We start from the raw sequence: 23331 nt of genomic DNA, 5'->3' as shown, positions 1-23331 counted from the left end.
AGGGAAAAAGTAGGAGCTACAATTCCCAATAGTTGTACAAAATACTATACTTGGCCCTAATAATTTTCATCTAATAACTCCTATCTTTGGAACTGAAGTTTTGTTAGGTTTAAATGCCCAGTTTAAAATAATTTTTAAAAAGACAGGCAATATCAATATCAATATAAATAAACAAAATTAGGAAGTGATTGAATATATACTCTAGGTATATTAACAAGTGTCCAAGACTTAAGGACAAAGCTGTCATTTACCCCATAATATAGAGGCAATATCCAGTGAGATGAAATGGAAGTATATTACTGTTCACTTACCTCTCTATATGCCAACTGGTAGAACTATTTGTGTCAGAAGCTTTGGAATTATCTTTCTATAATATATATATATATTTTTTTTTAAGAGAGAGAGAATTTCAATATTTATTTTTCAGTTTTCGGCATTCACAACATCTTTGTTTGTATGTGGTGCTAAGGATCGAACCCGGGCCGCATGCATGCCAGGCGAGCGCACTACCGCTTGAGCCACATCCCCAGCCCCTTTCTATAACATTAAATTTTACAAAAATTATCTGCATTTCACTTATTAATCGCTTTAAGTTCCTTTCACAAACTTTAACAGGAGTCTTTTTAGTGGCCTCAGGGAATCTTTTCAACATAAATTATTTCTCAAGAAAAGGAAATTCTGCTGTAAGCATTAAGACATATACATGGTTCTGCCATATTTATTAAATGACTCTTCAAGTTTTTGATCCTTGTTTCAGGTAGACGATATCCACATTTGTTTGAGGGGAGATGTTATCTTCAGAAAGCTTTTTGTAAATCTAAAATAGAATAGATTTTTATCAGAGGATATAAAGGAAAATAAAACCCATTTATTTTCACATTCTGATTTTCTTCATGCTTCCATTAAATTTACATCATGGATAAAGATTTGTTTTCACATTTGCTGAAGTCCACATTACAAGCTGAACCAGTATGGAATGAGAATCTAAAGGGTTTAGTAGAAGGCCACATGGAATGGCACCTTCAACAAGGCTTTTTCAAGTATGGTCATCACTGTTCATTCAACAAGCACATATTTGAATATCTACTATGAGTAAAACATTATCTTAGGCACTACTTAATTAAACCAATACACATTTTATTAAAAACTGATGTGGAGACTAACGGTGTGGCTTAGTGGTAGAGAATTAGCCTAGCTCTCAGTACCTGCACACTCCCCCCCCCCCCCCCCCCCGCCAAAAAAAAAACCTGAAATGGAGGAGTTTCCTGAATGGTCACTCTGCTTTTGGCTTACACACTGTGAGGTCTCTCCTGTTCAAGGAACTCCTCATTTAATACTACTATCCTCTTTGTACCTTCTTCTAGTTACTATGTCTAACAGAATCTTATCAGTACCTTAATCATTAGATAACTTGATAATTTCCTTGAAATTTCCCCCCTGACTTCTGTGACACTTCCATCTTTCTACTTCCAAGTCTCAAGGATGGTTAAAGTTTTTGTACTTTTTTGAGAACTTTCATAAATGCCAATAGCCTACCTGGTCTCCTTAGACTCTATTTTATTCCTGATCATCTGCCCAGTTTTACTCTTGTAGCTAGAACTACAAATCATGGAATTCCCTTCCTCAGAAGCCTTTGATAACTTTCCTGTTTCTATTTGTAAGCCTAAATTCCTAAGTCTGAAATTCAAGGCTGTTTATGCTTTGGCTTGAGCCTGTCTTCAGATTTATATCTCTTTCCTAACACTTTTTTTTTTTTTCCTGCCAGATTAGCTGTGCTATGCTTTGCTACCTCTGACTGTGCTTTTGCTGCTACTTCAAGAATGAACAATCCTGGGCCAGGCATAGTGGCACATGTCTGTAAATCCAGCTATTCAGAAAGCTGAGGTAGGAGTTACAAATTTGAGACCAGCCTGGACAATTGGTGAGACCCTGTCTCAAAATCAAACAAAAGGGGTTGGGCACATAGCTATAGGTACTTGGCAAAGCACCCTCTGGTTCAATCCCCAGTACATTAAAAAGAAAGGGAAAAAAAAACAAAACTCTGGGCGGAGGAGTGTAGCTCAGTGTTAAGAGTGCCTGCCTATACTCTGATTTCTCTTTAGATTGTATAGAATCTTTTACCTTTTTCCTAGTGTTTTTGCCTAGCACTTACAAGGTCCTGAGTTTGATTCCCAGCATCCCAAACAAACCAAAACCCAAAACAAAAAAACCCTACCAAAAACCAAAACAAACAAACAAAAAAACCCCTTTGCCTTTTTCTAATGATGTGCCTTTATCATCAAATCTCTGCTTGTGAAATTCCTATTTATACTTCAAGAAATGGTATATTGGCATTGAGGATCAGAATATTTATCTATTTTTGTGGTACTGGAAATTGAACCCAGGGATTCATAGATGCTAAGCAAGTGCTCTACCACTGATCTACACCCTCATTCCAAGAATTAGAATTCTTATAAAAGCTCATTGAAAGGAGTTCAAATGCCATCCTTTTCATCTGAATTGTCAGACTGATTCAGATCGATTTCTCTTAGCATCTTGCATTGCTTTCTTTTGTAACAAGACAGTACTACTTACAGGCACAAAAACATGTTATGGCATTAATCTTGTATAATTTATTTTTGTGTTCATCAAAGTACTGACACATAGAAAATGTTTAATAAAACTCGGTGCAGTAGTGCATGCCCATAATCCCAGAGACTCAGAGGTTTAGGCAGGAAGATCATGAGTTTGAGGCCAGCCCTAGCAACTTAGTGAGGCCCTAAGCAATTTTAGTGAGACCCTGTCTCAAAATAAAACGGGCTGGTTATGTAGCTCAAAAAATTGAAACTTTCCAGGTGGGTGGTACATGTCTACAATTCCTGTGATTTAGGAGCCTGAGGTAGGAGGATCATCGAGTTCAAAGCCAATCTCAGCAACTTCGACCATGTCTCAAAATAAAAAATAAAAAGGGATGGGGAGGTGGCTCAGGTAAAGCACCTCTGGGTTCAATCCCCAGTACTAGGAAAAATTGTTTAATAAATATATGTTGGGGTTGGGGATGTGGCTCAAGCGGTAGCGTGCTCGCCTGGCATGCGTGCGGCCTGGGTTCCATCCTCAGCACCACATACAAAGATGTTGTGTCCGCCGAAAACTAAAAAATAAATATTAAAAAACTCTCTCTAAAAAAAAATTATATATATATGTATATATATATATATATATATACATATATATATATATATATTGAACCAAATTAAAGAACCTCAATTTTTTAAAAAATAAAGATACATAAAATTTATTAGTAAATTTCTGCAGGGTGTGGAGGCATATACCTGTAATCCCAGTGACATGGGAGGCTGAGGCAAGAGGATTTCAAGTTTGAGACCACACTTAGCAATTTAGTGAGACCCTGTCTCAAATAAAAAACATAAAGGACTGGGGATGTAGCTTAGTGGCAGGGTGCCCTGCATTTGATCTCCAGTAACAAAAAAACAAAAAAATTAAAAATTAAAATTTGAGGAGAGGCAAGGATGAGACCTCAAATATTGATCATTGGCTGGATGCTTTACACTACTCATAAAATATAAGATTAAATAAAAGGGAAAACCATTGTCTTACCACTCTTCTTGAGAAGTTCTCCTTTTCGTGATTTATCCAGGTTTTCAAGAAACTGTTCAAATACTTTCACATACGGTGCCAGACTGGTCTTCTTATAATCTAAATTATGAAGCAAACATTAGAATTAGCATGTTGGTAGCAAGAATAACATGAAAATTTAAGTTTCTTTCTTTCTTTCTTTTTGTACCAAGGATTGAACTCAGAGGCACTCAACCACTGAGTCACATCCCCAGTCCTATTTTTGGTATTTTATTTAGAGACAGGGTCTCACTTAGTTGCTTAACACCTCGCTTTTTGCTGAGGCTAGCTTTGAACTCGCCATCCTCCTGTCTCAGCCTCCCAAGATGCTGGGATTACAGGTGTGCAACACTGCGCCCTGCAACAAAAATTTAGGTTTCTTGTAAGAATTCTCTAAGGCTGTGGGTAGAGTTCAGTGGCAGAGCTTTTGCGTAGCATACATGAAGCCCAGGGTTTGATATTTTTCTCTTTTTTTTTTTTGGTACAGAGGATTGAACTTGGACACTCGACCTCTCGACTCCTGAGCCACATGCTCAGCCCTATTTTGTATTTTATTTAAAGATAGGGTCTCACTGAGTTGCTCAGTGTCTTGCTATTGCCAAGTCTGGCTCTGAACTTGGGATCCTTCTGCCTCAGCCTTCCAAGCCTCTGGGATTACAGGTGTGTGCCACCATGCCCAGTTAGGGTTTGATATCCTTTTTTTTTTTTTTTTTAAAAGAGAGAGAGAGAGAGGGAGAGAGAGAGAACTTTTTTATATTTATTTTTTAGTTTTCGGCGGACACAACATCTTTGTTTGTATGTGGTGCTGAGGATTGAACCCAGGCCACACACATGCCAGGCGAGCGCGCTACCGCTTGAGCCACATCCCCAGCCCAGTTTGATATCTTAAAACAAAATCAAAGCAACAAAAAACAGGTAATATTCAAATTAAGAAATGTTAAAGTAATAGATGCACATTGTTAAAAGAGAAACACAGTGCTATCAGCATTATTATGGGAAAATTAGAAGCCTCCTATCCTAATTCTGACCTTCTGGTCCTCTCAAATGCCGAATGTCTTCTCTGATATAAGGGGGGTGACTCAAAATGGGGTAGGGAGGAAGAGCATGGGAAAAAGATTACCTCTTGATAGGGAAAAGAGGTGGGAGGGAAAGGGAGGGAGAAGGGGAATTGCATGGAAGGTGGAAGGAGACCCTCATCGTTATACAAAATACATGTAAGATGTAAGAGGAAAAAAAAAAAAAAGAATAGCACCACCTTAGATTGGGTACAGAGAAGTGATGAAAGGGGAGGGGAGGGGATGGGGGGAAAGGAAAGATAATAGAATAAAATAGATATTACTATTACTGTGTGTATATACGTGACTGCATGACCAATGTGATTCTGTAACCTTACACTCAAAAAAATGAGAAATTATATCTCATCTGATTCAAATATATGATAAGGTCATTGTACTGTCATGTGTAACTAATTAAAACAAACAAAAAATAAAAAAAATTTTTTTGTTTTTAGTTGTCAATAGATGTTTTTTTATTTATATGTGATGCTGAGAATTGAACCCTGGGCTTTACACATGCCAGGAAAGTGCTCTACCATTGAGCTATTACCCCAGTCTTTTTTTTTTAGTATTTTTTTTGTTGTTGTCGATGGATATTCATTCATTCATTCATTCATTCATTGTGTTACTTAAACCTAGTGCCTCACATATACCAGGCAGGCATCTTCCACTGAGCTACAACTCCAGCCCTGGCAATAACTTTTAATAAATAACTACTTCCATTCTTATTCACCAATCCAAGGCCATTTTTCCTTGTTTTGGAAGTTGTCTCCCCCTCACACACACACTTTGGGGGACGGAGAGTGCAGTGAGGCCCAAAAGTGCTTAGTTTAATTCTCAATATTCCAAACTTTTAAAATTATGTACCTCTGTATTGGTTCTGTTTTAATGACTGTGCTAAGCCTTTTCAGTAAAGGGCTCATTTTTGGAATGTTTTCCTATATAATTGGGACAACTTCTTCCTCCATTTGTTTGTTTTCTTTCTGAAACTCCTATAGACAGTCAGTAGTTCTTAACCAAGTCCACCAGTTTTCTTTATCTTTTTGCTTCTTAAAATCACTACCACCATGTCTTTTTTTTTGTTTGGTACTGGGAATGGAACCTAGGAGCACTCTATCGCTGATCCACCTTCCCAGTCTTTTTCATTTATTTTGAGACAAGATCTCACTAAGTTGCACACCTGGAACTTGAGAACCCCTGCCTCAGCCTCCTGAATTGAAGTGATGGAATTATACAGGTGTGCATCACTGTACCTGGTTCTAGCACATCTTTTTTTGTACTACTTTCTGGGAAGTCTCCTTGACTTTTCCAAGTCCTTTATTAGCTTTTATTTTCATGATTGATTTCTTTCTTTCTTTTCTGGTACCAGGGATTTAACCTAGGGGCGCTTAACCACTGAGCCACATTTTGTGCCCCTTTTTATGTTTTACCAGAGATAATCTTGCTGAGTTGCTCAGTGCCTTGCTAAGTTGCTGAGTTTGGCTTTGAACTCATGGTCCTCCTACCTCAACCTCCCAAGTCGCTGAGATTATAGGTGTGTACCACCACACGAGGCTTCCTGATTGTTTTCTAAGAGCTCTTTCTTGTTCTCTGAGTATTTTTTCTTTTCAAAGCATTCTGATTTTGTTCATGGATGTACTATTCATAGTTTTTTTTTTTTTTTCTTTCTTGCAGTATTGGGGATTGAATTTAGGGCCTTATGCATACTAGGTAAATGACCTACCACTCAGCTATACCCTCAGCCTTTTAAAAATTAAATTAAATTAATTGGTTTTAGTACCAGGGATTGAACCAGAGGTGCTTTACCACTGAGCTATATCCCTAACCATTTTTATTTTTTACGTTTGGCGCTGGAGATTGAACTCAGGGGCACTCAACCACTGAGCCACATCCCCAGCTCTTTTTTTAAATTTGAGGCAGAGTCTTGCTAAGTTGCTTAAGGCCTCACTGAGTTGCTGGTATTACAGGCATGAGCCACTGTGCCCATCTCTTATTATTTATTTTAAAGCTTTTTTTTTTTTTTTTGGTAGCCATAGATGGACAGAATACCTTCATTTTATTTGTTTATTTTTATGTGGTGCTAAGGATCAAACCCAGTGCATCACACATGCTAGGCAAGTGCTCTGCCACTGAGCTATAGCCCAGCGCTTATTTTTTTATTTGAGACAGGGTCTCGCTAAATTGCTGAGGCTGGCTTTGAATTTATGATCCTTTTACTTTAGCCTCTTGAGTCACTGGGATTATAGGTGTGAGCCATTGTGCCTGGCTCTAATTTTTTTTTTATTTATTTAGTTTTGGGGCTGGGGATTGAACTCAGAGGCACTTGACCACTGAGCCACACCCCCAGCCCTATTCTGTAATTTATTCAGACAGGAGTTGCTTGGTGCTTTGCTTTTGCTGTGTTAATTTTATTTTGATACAGGGCCTCACTAGATTGCCCAGTCTGACTTCAAACTTGTGATCCTTGTGTGACTCAGCCTTTGGATAGCTGGTATTGCAGTTTCGTGCCACTGTATCATGCTTAGACTTTCCTTTATTCCTTCCATTTTCTGTTTTTCTGAGTTACTTTTCCCAGTTATTCTTGTTTTTCATGTTGGAGACTTTGTTCAAATATCTTAAATAGCATCCTTATAAATACTTTACAAATTTTAATGGTACTGTTTTAGTATTATGTCAAAGCTAGAATAGATGAAGCAATATTTGATCTTGGATTCTGAAAGAAGGGTAACAATATTTGACCACAAAATAAATCAGAGATCACAGATCTGGAATGTTCAGTATAGAAGTCATCAGGTACATCTGGCTATTTAAAAAAAAAATAAATAAGAAATTCAGCTTCCCAGTCACTCTAGCCACATCTTGAGTGTTCAAAAGTCACACATGGCTAGTGATTACCATATTGGGTACTAAAAATATGTAACATTTCCATTATTACAGAAAGTGCCATTGGAGGGGTTGGGGATATGGCTCAGTGGTACAGAGCTTGCCTAAGGTACACAAGGGGCTGTTTTAATCCCCCAGTACCACTGAAGAAAAAAAAAAAAGTGCCATTGGATTCTATTGTCAGAGAGCACCTTTGGGGTGTTAGTACAGAAGATCTGACTTCCATTAAGGAAGATTCAGAAATTCTTTATTAAAATTCTTGAATATATAATTCAATCAACAGTTTAGACATATATCTACCATAAAACCATCTGAATACAACAAAAATAAAAGATCAAGAGTATGGCACATATAGTATATGTTAAATATAAATAACTTTTTTTAAAAAAATATTTTTTAGTTTTAGGTGGACACAATATCTTTATTTTATTTTTATGTGGTGCTGAGGATTGAACCCAGTGCCTCACACTTGGTAGGCAAGTGCTCTACCACTGAGCCACAACTCCAGCCCCAAATATAAACAGCTTTTAAAGAGATAGATTCAAACAATTATCAGCACTAGTTGACAATCTTGCAATATAGATCCCAGCATTTAAAAATTGCTTAGTAAATGTGTATTGAAATAAATTGGACTCAGTAACACCACTTGGGCAACTGATGAATGAAACACTCCTGTAACATGTTAATGAGCTGATTTCAGGATAAACACTGGCCCAGACTGGTCTGAATATAAGGAGAATTGCTTACTGTAGTACAGACAGATAATCTATATAAAAAGCTGTGTTAAGTTGAAGTGTCAATATATTAACCTAGGGCTGGCGATGTGGCTTAAGTGGTAGTGCACTTGCCTGGCATGCATGCAGCCCCGGGTTCGATCCTCAGCACCACAAACAAAGACATTGTGTTCGCTGAAAACTAAAAAATAAAAACATTAAAGAAAAAAAAATATATTAACCCACCTTTGGTTCTATGTTTGACATCAGATTCAGCTTCAGTCTCCTCTTTTCCCTTTTCATTAGTAAAAATGACATCCAGTTCATGGCAGATGGAGCTACAAGTAACAAGTAACAGAATATGATAATTTTAAGTTGGTTCCTGGTATTACCCAGCATATGCTAGCACATGAATCCCATAAGATGTTCTGTGAAAAAAATATGTGGCTGGGCCAGGGTGAAGCTCAATGGTAGTACATTTACTTACCTAGCATGCACAAAGCCCCAGATTCAATTCCCAATACCACACACACACCCACCCACCCCCATACACACACAGTGGCAATACATCCTTATCTCTTCTTAGAGTTGTTCTTGTACACTTTTATACTAAAGACTGGGAAATCTTCTAGTAAAGAACCACCCCGCCCCTCGCCACCTGTTCTTTTTTTTTTTTTTTTAGTGCTGGGGATCGAACCCATGCTATACATAAGCTAGGCAAGTGCTCTGCCAGTGGGCTACATTTCCAGCTCTAAAAAGATTTAAAATATGTTTAAGCACTTCCAGATTTATTTTTGGTGTTGGGGATTGAACCCTGGGCCCTACCAATAAGCTAAATCTCCAGGATTCCAAGACTTATTTGACCTTATGTTTTCCTTGCAAAATAGCTGGAAAAACTTATAATTGCTCTATTATACATCATCATTATATCTCAGAACCAAGTATCTCTATAACCAAATATACCATTTCCATTCGGCTACCTCTCTAAGTAGGGATCTAACATAACCCACTTCAAATCCAGAACAGTGTTCATAAACAAATAAGGAATGATCAATGATTTGAAACATACCTTATGGTTGGAACAGTAAATGGATCAAACTGATCCACTTTCTGTAAATCAATAGGCACAGAAATTCGACCTAAAAGAACCAGAAATTATAAATGATTTAATGTTGAATACAAATCATGAGCTGTTCCTTTCTTTAAGAACACAAAATTTTATTTAGGAAAGCAGAGTCATATTCAAAGGAGAATATGAGCCATCTCAAAAATGGGAAACTTTTCAGATAAAACAAGGAATACATATTCAAAGAGAATGCAGGGTGTATCTCCTGAAGGAGATAGCCTTTGAGTTATTTTTGGTTAAAATTTTACAAATTAGACTTATCTGTTAAGAACAATGTTTAGAAATATAAATTACTTTCACATTGGCTGTACCTCTTGTTTTTCTTAAAAAATGGTTAACAGGGGGTGCTGGGGATATAGCTCAGTTGGTAGAGTGCTTGCCTTGCATGCACAAGGCCCTGGGTTCAATCCCCAGGACTACCCCCCCCCACCAAAAAAAGTTAACAATGGTGGCTGGGGTGTGGCTCAGAGGTAAAGTGCTTGCCTCCCATGTGTGAGGCACTGGGTTCCATCCTCAGCACCACATAAAAGTATATAAACAAAATAAAGACACTGTGTCCATGTACAACTACTATATATATATATATATTTTTTTTAAATGGTTAACAATAGCTCACATCCATAGCCCTGGCAAACTCAAGAGGCTGAGGCAGAAGGATGGCAAGTTCAAGGCCAGCCCTAGCAACTTAGTGAGGCCCTGTCTCAAAAGTAGGGTCGGTTTCATGTATAACAAATTAGAATTGAAAAAAAAAAAAAAAGAGCTGGGGATGTTACCTAGTGGTAAAGTGTCCCTGGGTTCAATCCCAGTACAAAAATAATGTAAAACAGGGGCTGGGGATATAGCTCAGTTGGTAAAGTGCTTGCCCCAGGTTCAATCCCTAGCACCACAAGAAAACAAAACAAAAACAAACATAAAACAAAAACAAAACCCCAAAACCCCACAAAAAACTGGTGAAGAATGTTCAGCTATTTTTAAGTTGTCCTTGTTTTTCCTTTTATTTCTATATTTAGACTTTTTTTTTTTTTTGGGCGGGGGCGGGTGTGTGTGTGTGTGTGTGTGTGTGTGTGTGTGTGTGTTAACCAGGGATTAAACTCAGCGGCACTCAACCACTGAATCACATCCCCAGGTATATTACAATTTTTTTTTGTAGTTGTAGATGTACAGAATTACTTTATTTTATTTTTGTTTTATTTTTATGTGGTGCTAAGGATCTATCCCAGAATCTCAATGCATGCTAGGCAAGAACTCTGCCGCCAGCTTCAGCCCTAGCCCCAATTTTGTATTTTATTAGAGATAGGGTCTCACTGAGTTGCTTAGAGCCTCGCCATTGCTGAGGCTGGCTTTGAACTTACAATCTTCCTGTATCAATCAGCCTCTTAAGTCACTGGGATTACAGGTGTATGCCACCGTGCCTGGCTATATTTAGAAATGTTTAATGACTGGGTATGGTGGCACATACCTGTTAATTCCAGCTACTTGAGAGGTTGTGGCAGGAGGATTGTTAAGTTTGAAGCCAGCCTTAGCAACTTAGTAAGATGTTATTCCAAAATAAAAAATAAAAAGGGCCTGGGCTAGGATTTTAGATCCTAGAGAGCCCCTGAGTTCAATCTTTAATACTCAGGAGAGGAGGAGGGAATAAAATGATGAAAAATTCCATATTAAGTTCAGAACAATCTCAAATCTTGAGAGTCCATAAAATGGAAAATAGATAGAAATAGTGATTTGACTTTTCATTGAGATAAATAAAAATACACCTATATGTTAGACATCTTTAGAAAGCATTCTGGAAATAAAATAGTTAATTGTGCATAATGACATTCTGGTCAATCATGGGCTGTATATAAATTGGTGATCCTAGGAGATCCTATTGTCTGGTGCTATCACAGCTTAGTTATGTAAATATCCACTGTGATATTTGTACAAGAACAATTTCTTAGAAGGTATCCCTGTTGTTAAATGATGCTTAACCTTTGATAGCATTATCTTGTCTATTTTTTTTTGTAGGGGGGGTATTTGGGGATTTAACCCAGGGGCAATTTACCACTAAGCCACATCTCTAGCCATCCCCCCCTTTTTGGGGCACCAGGGATTGAACTCAGGAGCACTTAATCACTGAGCCACATCCCCAGCCCTTTTTTGTATTTTATTTAGAGACAGGGACTCACTGAGTTGCTGAGGCTGGCTTTGAACTCATGATCCTCCTGCCTCAGCCTCCTGAGCTACTGGGATTGCAGGCATGCGCCTCCACACCCAGCCCTAGTCCTTTTAATTTTTAAATTTCGAGACAAGGTCTCCTAAGTTGCTGAGGCTAGTCTTGAACTTGAAATCCTCCTGCCTAAGCTTCCTGAGTCACTGGGATTATAGGTGTGTGCCACTCACCTTACTCTTTTATGATAGCTACACCTGAGATACAACATACAATTCATCATATCTCAAAAATTATATAATGAATCTAAAGAATGTCAGATGAGTAACAAAAAAAGGGAACTGGAAGTTGTTATTTGAAGATAGAGTAAAAGTGGCTACTTGATATGAAAAGGGAAAGGATATAATAAAAATATATTGTGGGCTGGGGATGTGGCTCAAGCGGTAGCGCACTCGCCTGGCGTGCATGCGGCCCGGGTTCGATCCTTAGCACCACATACAAAGATGTTGTGTCCGCCAAAAAAAACCCTAAAATAAATAAATAAATATTAAAAAAAAATATTGTGAGCTACTTGGGATCCTGAGGTAGGAGGATTGCAAGTTCAAGGCGAATCTGGGCAAATTACTGATACCTATCTGGGTGTGTGGGGGTGGAGGGCAGTGGAGTGGGAGTTGCAGATTTAGCTCAGTGATGGATCACTTGCTTAGCCATGTGCCATGCCCAGGCACTGGGTTCAATCCCCAGTATTGAGTTAAAAGAGAAAAAGGAAAAAAAAAAAAAAAGGTGTATGCTTATGAGTGAACATGATTAATTACCCATATGAGAATGTGGGGATACCCACTGAAGTTTAAAATGCATATTAAATTAATAATAATAAGCTTATTGCCAAAGAAGCTAAAAACACACAGTTGGCAGGTTTGAAGAAGGGGGCCATATAAATGTATGAACTATATCAGTATATATTATTTTTCTTAACATTTATTTTTTAGTTGTTGTTAGACACAATACCTTTATTCTGTTTACTTATTTTTATGTGGTACTAAGGATCAAACCCAGGACCTTGCACACGCTAGGCAAGTGCTATACCGCTGAGCCACAACCCCAGCTCTCATTATATATTCTTAAAGGAAACTAGGCAGTTTGAAAGAATTGAATGTGTGAATGTGTGCCAATCTTCTAAGCACTTCACATTTTAGATCTTCATGATAACTCATTGAGATAGATATTTTTAATCTTCATTTTATTTTATTTTAAGATAGGGTCTCACTGTGTTGCCCAGGCTAATCTTGAACTTCTGGGTTCAAAATTGATCAAGTAGCTAAAACTACAGATATGTGCAACCAAACCAATCTTTAATATCAATTTGAAAGATGAGAACACCAAAACCTTACAGAAAGGTTAATTTGCCTAAGATCTCACAGCAAGTGGCAGAATTGGATTGTTGACATTAAAGAGGACAACTATATCCTTCTCTATTAACAAGTCCCTTGGTTAGACGGAACAAAGTTTTATGCTAATATAATCACTTTTATATCAATTTAAAGTCAATTTCAGTCCATCAAATATTATATAAGAGAAATATGAAAGAATAAAGCTAAATCATAAACAAAAACAAACCTGAAAAATGCAGCATAGTGGATTAAGAGCTGAATTCTGCTGGGAGTGGTGGTACACACCTATAATTCCTAATGTGGGAGGCTGAGGCAGGAGGATGGCAAGTTTGAGACTAGCCTCTATAACTTAGAGCCTATCTCAAAATTAAAAGTAAAAAGGGATAGGGATATGGCTCTGTGGTAGAGTGTCCCTGGGTTCAATCCCAAGTAAGGCAAAATCAAAAACAAATAACCCCAACAAAACTATTTTGTTCCCAGCACTGACAAAATTTGTTTTATGATTTTGGATAAGTCAGTTTAACCTACTGGGACTGAGTTTTCTCATCTACAATGAGAGCTGTTGTCCTCCAACACTAAGCCTCAGAAACTCAACTGAAAAACATTAACATAGTAGAAATTCATCTGGTAGCTACTTTAACTGATAGTGTTAAAAAAAAAAAAAAAAAAAAAGCTAGGTATGTAGCTTAGTGGTAGAGTACTTGCCTGGCATGAGCAAAGCTCTGGGTTTGACCCCTAATACACACCTGTGTGCATACACACAAAGTACAGAAGAAACTAGCTAATAGAGTAATACTTCTACCTTTAATGTCACAGACATGTATTCATACCTAATGATGTGCTTGCTAAAACAAAAATAACTTACTTTTCTTTTAATTTTCCTTACTTTCTTTATATTGTACCTGTTTTTGGATGAACGCTAAAAGGGCTCTTCAGTAAGTGATTGATTCCTTTGCTAACGTTGATATCCAGCCGTGGAAAACAGTACTGGAGCATAATCTCCCACTCTAGCCAGGGTCCACATTTGTCATTTTTGATATTCTAAAAGCAGATACAAGGCCAGCATGGGAATTAGTAGGAACTTTTGAGTATTTCTTTAAGGAAGATTAAAAAAAAAGTTATTGAATCATTTTTAACTGATGAGCAAAATAATGAGAACTTAATTAAGAATCTCATCATCAAATCTGTAAATAGATTTGAATGGAATATACCTGATTCGTGCTGGCTACTCTCTTCAAATACTCCCATCTCTGAAGTGAACTGTGAGACTTTTGGAAGTTTTTTTGAAGATCTTCATGAATAGGTGACGATCATTAAAGAACACACTCATTTAGGGTACATCAGTGAACAACTTAAGTTTTTAGATGTATCATTACAAGAATATCCAAAGTTTGCACATATATAGAAATAGAAAGTAACTATTACTGTCTTCTTCTTTAATACTTTTAGTTGCAGATGGACACAATACATTTATTTTGTTTGTTTAGTTTTTATGTGGTGTTAGGGATCAAATGCAGGGCCTCACACATGCTAGACAAGTGTTCTGCCACTGAGCTACCATACCAGCCCTCTATTATGGTCTTCTAAAACATAATGTTAAACACTTACATTGAAAAATTGTAGATATGGTTTGGGAATATAGCTCAGTGCTAGAGTACTTGCCTAGCATGTGCAAAGTCCTGGGTTAAATCTCCATCCCTGTAAAAAACAACAAAAAGTAAAGATATAACAGAAAGAACGCTAATTATAAGGTATAATGTAAAAGCTTGTCCTAGTTTGCATATATTTAGACAAAGTGATTCTGCATTCTTTAGCCATTAATTCTAGAACCACATTCCAAAATGAGGAAGGTGATTTACAAAATGACCCCATTTCTTATTATATTCCAGACTAAAGATACAAAAACATAGAAAAACAGGAGCTATTTGGGGTAAAAAAATAAATAAAAATTAAAAAACCTTATAAATATATGAGGGTATGCAAGCAGAACACGTAATATCACAGATGATATAACTAGCTCACATAAAAATGGTCTCAGGAAAGGATATCCTCAGGAACAAGGGCTAAAATCTTATCCCAGCTTTCTTTATTTTCAAGAATATCTTGATCAACCAAGGCATACTCTTCAAAGTATTTTTTTATTATGTTTATAGATTTCCTGTGGGAAGAAAAGTAACAACAAAGTTCCAATACGATTAACAACACATATAACACTATTGCCATTGGGTGGGAGGTTACTGCTTATTTTCCCTGAATTTCTAGAGCTTAACTAGGTTAAATGATGCTTATAACTCTTTGCTGGTTTATGAGAATTAAAACAAGAAACTTGAAGGCAAAAAAAACCTAGCATAGTACCTGGCACAGAATAGATATTTAAGAAATGCTTTCCAATTCTTCCTTTTTTATGGTACTGGGGATTGAAACCAGTATGCATGTTAGGTGAGTACTTTACCACTGAACTATGTGCCCATTCCTTTTTATTTTGAGGCAGGGTATCCTCAACAACTTAGGAGGCTAAGGCAGGAGGATTTTAAGTTCAAGGCCAGCTTGGGAAACTTAGCAAGCCCTGTCTCAATATTAAGAATAAAAAGAGCTGTGAATGTAAGTCAGTGGTAGAGTGCCCCTGGGTTCTAGTCTCAGTTCTGGGGGGAGGCGGGGTACAGGTGGGGAAGAAGAAAAAAGAAAAAAAAAATACCCAGCAGTGAAAACTGATAGCAAGATAATTTTAAAAGCACATGCAAGTAAATTAGATACACTTAAAACTGCATGGGGTCTTTTCCAACAGACCTGACAAAAGGATGAATTTTTTCATTTAGGTGAACTTTCTTTCTGACATCTTGGCCACCCTGAAAAACAAACCATCAAGAAGAAATTTATACTGACACATGAAAAATTAATGTGTCCTATTATAAATTCAAAGAGATTGGCTAAATTTCTGTCAACAAACAGAAGCCTGGATGCTATTTTATATCATCTCAATATCTGTAGTTTTCTGAGTTAACTTTACTTGACAAATGAATAAAAGTAAATTAATCTTTTTTTTTTTTTTTGTCACAAAGGAGAATACTTACAGCAAAATAGGAAATATTGTAAAAAGGTAGCTGTTATGATTTTAAATGATCATTAGTAACATCATCTACTCTGGGATGAGAAGTCTATGAAAGATAGTTTAATTTGTTATTAAACATACCAGGCTTAGTAATGGCTAGTAAACAAGAAATGTAAATTACAATTAAGAGGATCTTACCTTTACAAGACTCAAATACTCAACTATCCCAGAACGTACTGCAGAGGATAGCTTTCTAACTGATTCATCACAAACCCAACAATGAACACCTCTCCTTCCAGAATATACCCAGAGCCGATGTTTAAATCCAAAGTCCTCTGAAGAAGGGAAAAATAACAGGTTTTAAGACAAATCTATAAAACTTCTAGTTCTTGGGCACTTCTTTATATGTGTATGTGAACACACATATTAAGTTATAGGTGGACACAATACCTTTTTAAATTTTTATGTGGTGCTGAGGATCAAACTCAGCACCTTATGCATGCTAGGTGAGTAATCTACCACTGAGCTACAACCCAGCCCCTCTTGTGCACTTCTTTTTTTTAAAACTGTTTTTTAGTTGTCAATAAACCTTTATTTTATACATGTGGTGTTGAGAATCGAACCTAATGCCTCACACATGCTAGGCCAATGGTCTACCACTGAGCCACAACCCCAGCCCCTCTTGTGCACTTCTTCTTCTTCTTTCTTTCTTTCTTTTTTTTTTTTTTTTGGTACTGGGGATTGAACTCAGGGGCACTCAACCACTGAGCCACATCCCCAGCCCTATTCTGTATTTTAGAGATAGGGTCTCACTGATTGCTTAGTGCCTGACAGTTTCTTTTTAAAAATATTTTATTTATTCAGTTAGTTAGTTTTAGGTGGACACAATATGTTTACTTTATTTTTATGTGGTGTTGAGGATCGAACCCAGTGCCCCACACATGCCAGGCGAGCACGCTACTGCTTGAGCCACATCCCCAGCCCAGTGCCTGACAGTTTCTGAGGCTGGTTTTGAACTCGTGATCCTCTTGCCTCAGTTTCCCAAGCGCTGGGATTATAGGTATACACCACTGTGCTTGGCTTGTGCACTTCTTTAAGCTTCATTTTTTAAAACCTCTTTTCCACTCATGTGCTTATTTAACCGTATTAAATTACCTGTAGTTTCCTGTGCCCCCCATGTTCTTGCTTTTATGTCTGTACCCATCCTGATCTCTCTTCCAGGAATTTCTTTATGCCGCAGCACTTTTGTTTCTCCCTGACCAACTGCCATTTATCTTTAAATAAGCCTAGGAATATTAAGTGTTACTATGTTTAAAGTATTTAGAATAGCACATAGTATACAATAAGCCCTCTATGTAAGAGTGATCATTATCATCATCACCTCTTCTGGGAAGATTTTTCTGACCCAATCTCTTCCTATTCTTTTTTTTTTTTGGAGATAGGGTCTCACTGTGTTGCACAGGCTAGTCTTGAATTCACAATCCTCCCACTTTAGTTTCCCAAGTAGCTGGGATTACAGACACACATCATGGAGGTTGGCTTCTCTTCCCATTCCTGTATGTACTCCTGATGTTTTAGATCCTCATAGCTCCCTTTGCACATTACTTAATACAAATATAATCCTCAATTTTCTTATATGTCTCCTTCTTGTATATATTGTAACCTATTTGAGGTTAAGAATTATTGTCTTTACATTTTTATCACCTAGAACAGCACCTAGCACAGAGTTGCTCACCAGAGGACTGAAATGGAAAAAAAAAAACATACACAGACACACACAACGGTTTGTTTAATAGCTGTACAAAAGTTTTCACTACAGCTGGGATGGTGTTGTACCCTTGTAATTCCAGCTACTCTGGAAGCTGAGGCAGAAGACACAAGTTCAAGGCCAGCCTTAGCAACATAGTGACACTGTGTCTGAATATAGAAAATAAAAAGGGCTGGGGATGTAGCTGAGTTGTAGAGCATCCCTGGGTTCAATCTTCAGTACCTACTTCCACATATACAAAGTTTCCACTACAACTTTATCCCCCGCCCCCGCCCCCGCCCCCCCCCAGTATTGAGGATTGAATCCAGGGTCACATGCATGCTAGACAACATTCTATCACTTAGCTACATCGCCATTTTGAGACACAGTTTGCTAAGCCCAGGTTGGCCTTGAATTTATTATTTCTTTGTCTCAGCCTCTTGAGTAGTTGGAATTGCAGGTGTATGCCACAGTGCCCAGGCGACTTTATTTATTTATCTATTTATATAAATTTATTTATTTTTTAATGTGGTACCGAGGTTCAAACCCAGTGCCTCACCCATGCTAGGCAATTGCTCTATGACTGAGCCACACCCCCAACTTAATTTTTATCTTTTATTCTTTTTCCTCATGTTTCAAGGAAACATATTAGAAATATATGAAATTTGATTACAGAATACAGAATTCAGAGGGAAACAAATTCTTGCGTTTGACACCACTCAGACACTCCTGATACTTACCCTTTAATGCTCGGTCAATGATACGGATGGCCATTGTCATGAGGGTCCAGCACTTAGAACATATGTCTGCAGAACTAGAGCAAAGTTATCATTACTCAGTGTCAGTGATATCACTTACCCCAACAGCAAGGTCCATGGTACTTACCTACAGCATCTCCGCACATCATCATAATCTGTCATGTCAATGTCAAACACCAGTTCTTTTTCCTGAGCCTGGAAAGCTCCCAGCTTCACTGTATTGTGTTGACTGGGCTACAAATATAAAATATTCATTCGTTTCCTTATGAGCTGCTATGTTGTTAAGTCTGCTATTTTTTTTACTCATAAGGGAAATAAGGGCCAAAGAAAAACTAAGAAACCATATACTTACTACTGACTTACACTCCTAGCCCTTTATATTTTGAGACAGGGTCTTGCTAAATTGCCCAGGCTAGTCATGAGGATTACAAGTGTATACCACTATGTTTGGCTCAGTGCTTGTATTTTTAAGGAAGGGATGAAGGGCATCTTTGTTTTGTTCATTCATCCACCAAGTATTCATGTACTCTCTCTGCCAGGTACTATTCTGGATATACTCAGGATATACCAGGTGAGAGAAGTGGCAGGTTGTAGTAAGCCTTGTTGAGAAGATACTATTTGAGCAAGACTTAAAAGAGGTGAGAGAATGAACAAAGTAGATCCTGGGGAAATGGATTCTAGGCAGGAGAAACAGCTTGAGCAAGGGCCAGTGTGGCAGGATTGGAACAAGTGAGGAAGGGAAAAGAGCTTTTGGTGGGAATGAAGTGGAATCAGAGTAAGATTCTGAGCAGAGGGACCACATAATCTGAGTTGTTTTAAAAGGTTCACTCTGCTGTGTTGAGAATTGACTCCAGAATCTGCAAAGAGAAACTCAGCACAGTAATTCTGATGAGATGATAATGATGGTGACAATGACAGCATTGGTAATGCTGTCTGGATTTAGCTATACATTATGGTAGAGCCAAAGGGATTTACTCCCATACTGGAAGCAGTATGGGAATGTGAGACAGGAATCAAGAAAAGTCTAATGCTGAAAGAGAATGTAATTCTCTTTTATTTTCCTCTCTTAAACCATGGTGACTTCCTCATTTAGCTGTTTAGCTAGATACTCAATTTTTTTTTGTCCTAATGAGAATGCAGTTTATTTTCACTCTGTAGAGTGCCAAACAAACAAAAAGATTACAATCCACTTGCAAAAACAGTTAAAAAGTGTGGATCTTCAAATACAATAAACTCTAATTTTAAAACTCTGGGGGCACCAACCCATCGTTGGTTTACAAAACAAAAGAACAATGTATATAAAAATTTTTTTCTTACTCTGTGGGAATACACCGCGCCTATATCAATCTTGTATGGATTCATTTTCTGCATCTCCTTTTCCAGATCACTCTGGTTATTGAAGGATTGGTAACGAATATAAATGTCGTCTTTCAACGTAAATGAAAATTCACGGTGTTGAAAGTAATTCTTTACCACTGCAAAGTAAGTGTACACTTTAAAATTAATTCAGTACTTTGTTCAGCTCAGGGCTTTATGACACTAGCCAAAGGGAAGATTTTTTTTTTCATTTTTAAAATTTTAATTTGTTGTATATGACAGCAGAATGCATTACGATTGGCAAGATATTTTTAATGAGGCCTCTGTGCACAGCACTGTTCAGATGTGACAGGGTCCCTAGTTTGAAGGGATTTACTATCCCACATTTGCTAGGGAACAGGAAAAATGTGCAGAAATATTTTAAACAGATAATGCCATCTCTCTCTCATATGTGGGCACTAACAGATTCAGATGTGAAGAAGATTCAACTTTCCACTCCCTTCCGCGAGAAGCTCCTTAGACCCTGAACTAGATCAAACCTCCTAGGTTCACGCTAAGACTTAGTAATCAACCTCACCCTTAGCGCCCGGGCTTTTTTTTTTTTTTAAACCGCATAGCTGCAGACTGATCATTAGAGCCACCGTTAACCCTTCTGCACCTCAGAGGTGGTAGGGTGGGATGAAGATAAAGCATAAAGAGCTCGGCACTGTGCTGGCGCACAGGAGGCACTTCATACACTCATTGTGAGGGCAGCCCACCCGGAATATCTCCGCGCTTGGATCCCGACCCCCTATCCACCCCGCTCCCAGCCTCCATCACCTCCGCCGTAGTTGAGCCAGCGATAGTACTGGGAGTAGGGAAAGAGCCTCCGGTAATAAAGCTTAAGCAGCTCGGGCAACTCGGCTGGATCAAACGACTCCATCTCGCACGGAACTCGACCCAAGCAGGAACGCCGCGGGAATTGGCGGGAACCGCACAGCCGGAGGTTCCGCCATCGCGCAGGCGCGTTGAGGCAACCACAGGCAATTTGCCCCGGCCGCCGGAAATAGTAGTTCCTGCTGCTTGCAAGAGTAGGCTGGCTCCTCCCATCGGGGTAAAGTTGGAAGGTCTACCCGCTGTTCTAGCGTGCCGGAGACCAATGTCTTGTCTAGGAAGAAGGTCTTTTCCGGAAAAGTGACACCTATAGTCTGTTGAGTTAGGTTAGTAAGATATATATAAAAAAAAAAAAAAAAGAAGAAGAAGAGGAAAGGAAAAGTCCCATGCAAACTTTATGAATGTTGTAGAAATAATACCAATATCTTTTAGAGTTTTGGAAATAAATTATTCATAGTATGACTAGGTTCAGTATGTAGAAATAAACCAAGGCCAACCGGATGAAAAAAGCAAAGGCTATTTATTAAGAGCTTCTATAGCAAGGGAGTCGGCCACGGTCACTGGAATTTGGTAGAGACTCAAAGGCAGGCAGAGAAGAGGGAGAGCTTGCTTTATAGTGGAAAAAAAGGGAAGGCTTCAGTGTGTTCCCAAGGGAAGCTGTTGGTAGAGGGAAGCTGGAGGCAGGCTAACTGCAAATGGGCTGTTCCATTTGGTTGGGCCAAAATTGGAAGCAGAGGGCTGGGGTTGTGGCTCAGCGGTAGAGCACTCGCCTCAGCATCACATAAAAATAAATAAGTGAAATAAAGGTGTTGTGTCCAACTACAACTAAAAAATAAAATATTAAAAACAAATTGGAAGCAGAGACAAAATTAGGGAAGCTGTCACCTATTAGTAGAGTCCCCATCGTTTTAGGTCCATTGTTAAACAGGTTATTGTTTGGCCTCCTGCACCAACACCAGAGAGGGTTATCTGATTTCCTACAGTTCTTACATAGCAGGCTGGCTTCTTGGGCTATTTATTATAGGTAAAGGATTTAGTTCTTTTTTTCTTTTTTTGGATCTGTATTTATTTATTTATTTGGTGCTGGGGATTAGAACCCAGGGCCTTGGGCATGCAAGGCAAGCACTCTACCAACTGAGTTATGTCCCCAGCCCTTATTTTATTTAAAAAAATTTTTTTTAAGTCATAGATGGACTCAATATCTTTCTTATTTATTTATTTATATTTGGTGCCAACGGTGGAACCCAGTGCCCCTGCACTGCTAGGCAAGTGCTCTACTACTCAGCTACAATTACACCATTTTATTTTAATTTTATTTTATTTATTTTTTTGTGGTGCTGGGGATTGAACCTTGTACATGCAAGGCAAGCACTCTCCCAGCTGAGCCATATCCCCAGTCCCCCTTATTTTTATTTTTAATTGACACATAATGTTGCACATATTTGGACAATACCGGAATACAGTATGATATTTTGATAAGTGTATACAATGTATAATGATCAAATCAGTATAATTAACATATTTATCACTTCAAACATTTATTGTTTCTGTTAGGAACACACAAAATCCTTCTTATAGTTATTTTTAAATATAAATTCTTGTTAACTGTGGTCAACCTCCTGTGTTATAGAATGCTAGAAGTTAACCCTCCAACCTAACTCTATTTTTGTACCCATCAACCAACACTTCTCTATCTCCTCCTCCTCCTCCCTACCCTCCTGGCCTCTGGTAACCACTATTCTCTACTCCTATGAAATTAACTTCTTTTGGTGCTGAGGATTGAACCCAGGGTTTCAAGTATAGTAAGCACATGCTTTACAACTAAGCTATATCCCCAGCCAAAAATTTCCATTTTGTGTATGTATCACATTCTCCCTCCCACCCCCCAAATTCCAGGGATTGAAATAGGCCTCATACATGTTAGGTAAGCATTCTATCACTGAGCTACATCTCCACCCATTTTGATTTTTTATTTTGAGACAAGGTCTTAGTAAATTGTCCAGGCTGGCCTTGAACTTGTGATCCTCTTGTCTTAGTCTGGCACACATTTTCTTTATCCATTCATCAGTTGATGGACGTTTAGGTTGTTTCCATTTTGGGTATTGTGGATACTGCTACAATAAAGCACGGGTGCCTATGTCTCTTCAATATGCTGATTTCCTTTTCTTTGTATACATATTCAGTAGTGGAGTTGCTAATGATAGGGTAGTTCTGTTTTTATTTATTTATTTATTTATTTATTTTTGATCCTCCACATTATTTTCGGTAATGGTTGTACTAATTTACTTTTCTACCAACAGTATATAAGTTTCCCTTTCTGTCTTCACTAGCATTTTTGTCTTTTTGCTCATAGCCATTCTATTTAGAGTAAGAGGATATCTCATTTTAGTTTTGATTTTTAATAACCATGATGATTTAGAGTATTTTTTCATTGACTTATTGACTATTTTTATGTCTTTTTTTTTTTTTTGGACAAATGTTTACTTTTATCAATTTATCCTTTTAAAATCAGTTTTTCTTTGAATTGTCTGAATTCCTTATGTATTCTGGATATTAATTCCTTGTCAGAAATACAGTTTGTAATTTTCTCCCATTCTTCAAGTTGTTTCTTCACTCTGCTGATTGTTTCTTTTGCTGTGAAAAAATTCTTTAGTTTGA

The 23331-nt window shown here is 37.8% G+C and overlaps 1 protein-coding gene and 1 non-coding gene across 4 annotated transcripts; one reads left to right on the top strand and one right to left on the bottom strand.

Moving 5' to 3' along the window:
- Positions 1-702: 702 nt before the first annotated feature.
- Positions 703-20837, bottom strand: Prim1 (DNA primase subunit 1). 3 transcript variants are annotated; one of them, XM_013363038.4, is made up of 13 exons: positions 20620-20834; positions 19801-19958; positions 18611-18717; positions 18466-18539; positions 16177-16313; positions 15717-15775; positions 14978-15087; positions 14141-14232; positions 13832-13970; positions 9336-9405; positions 8513-8604; positions 3598-3696; positions 703-817 (listed from the first exon to the last, which is right to left on the bottom strand). In XM_013363038.4, exons 1-13 carry the CDS (start codon positions 20720-20722, stop codon positions 798-800), a joined length of 1260 nt encoding a protein of 419 aa, XP_013218492.1. In that variant the 5' UTR covers positions 20723-20834; the 3' UTR covers positions 703-797. The 3 variants fall into 3 exon arrangements, 2 of the variants coding, with proteins under 2 accessions (XP_013218492.1, XP_013218493.1); XR_013440561.1 differs by lacking the exon at positions 9336-9405 and having other exon boundaries at positions 20620-20836; XM_013363039.4 differs by lacking the exon at positions 19801-19958 and having other exon boundaries at positions 20620-20837.
- On the top strand, positions 9742-9817 carry Trnaa-ugc (transfer RNA alanine (anticodon UGC)). The gene has a single exon. It is a non-coding gene; the product is annotated as a tRNA-Ala (tRNA).
- Positions 20838-23331: the final 2494 nt, after the last annotated feature.

Source organism: Ictidomys tridecemlineatus, chromosome 6 (genome assembly GCF_052094955.1).
Source record: "Ictidomys tridecemlineatus isolate mIctTri1 chromosome 6, mIctTri1.hap1, whole genome shotgun sequence".
NCBI classification, from domain to species: domain Eukaryota; kingdom Metazoa; phylum Chordata; class Mammalia; order Rodentia; family Sciuridae; genus Ictidomys; species Ictidomys tridecemlineatus.
Note: the sequence above shows the minus strand (reverse complement) of the source record. Positions and strands in the feature narration are given on the sequence as shown.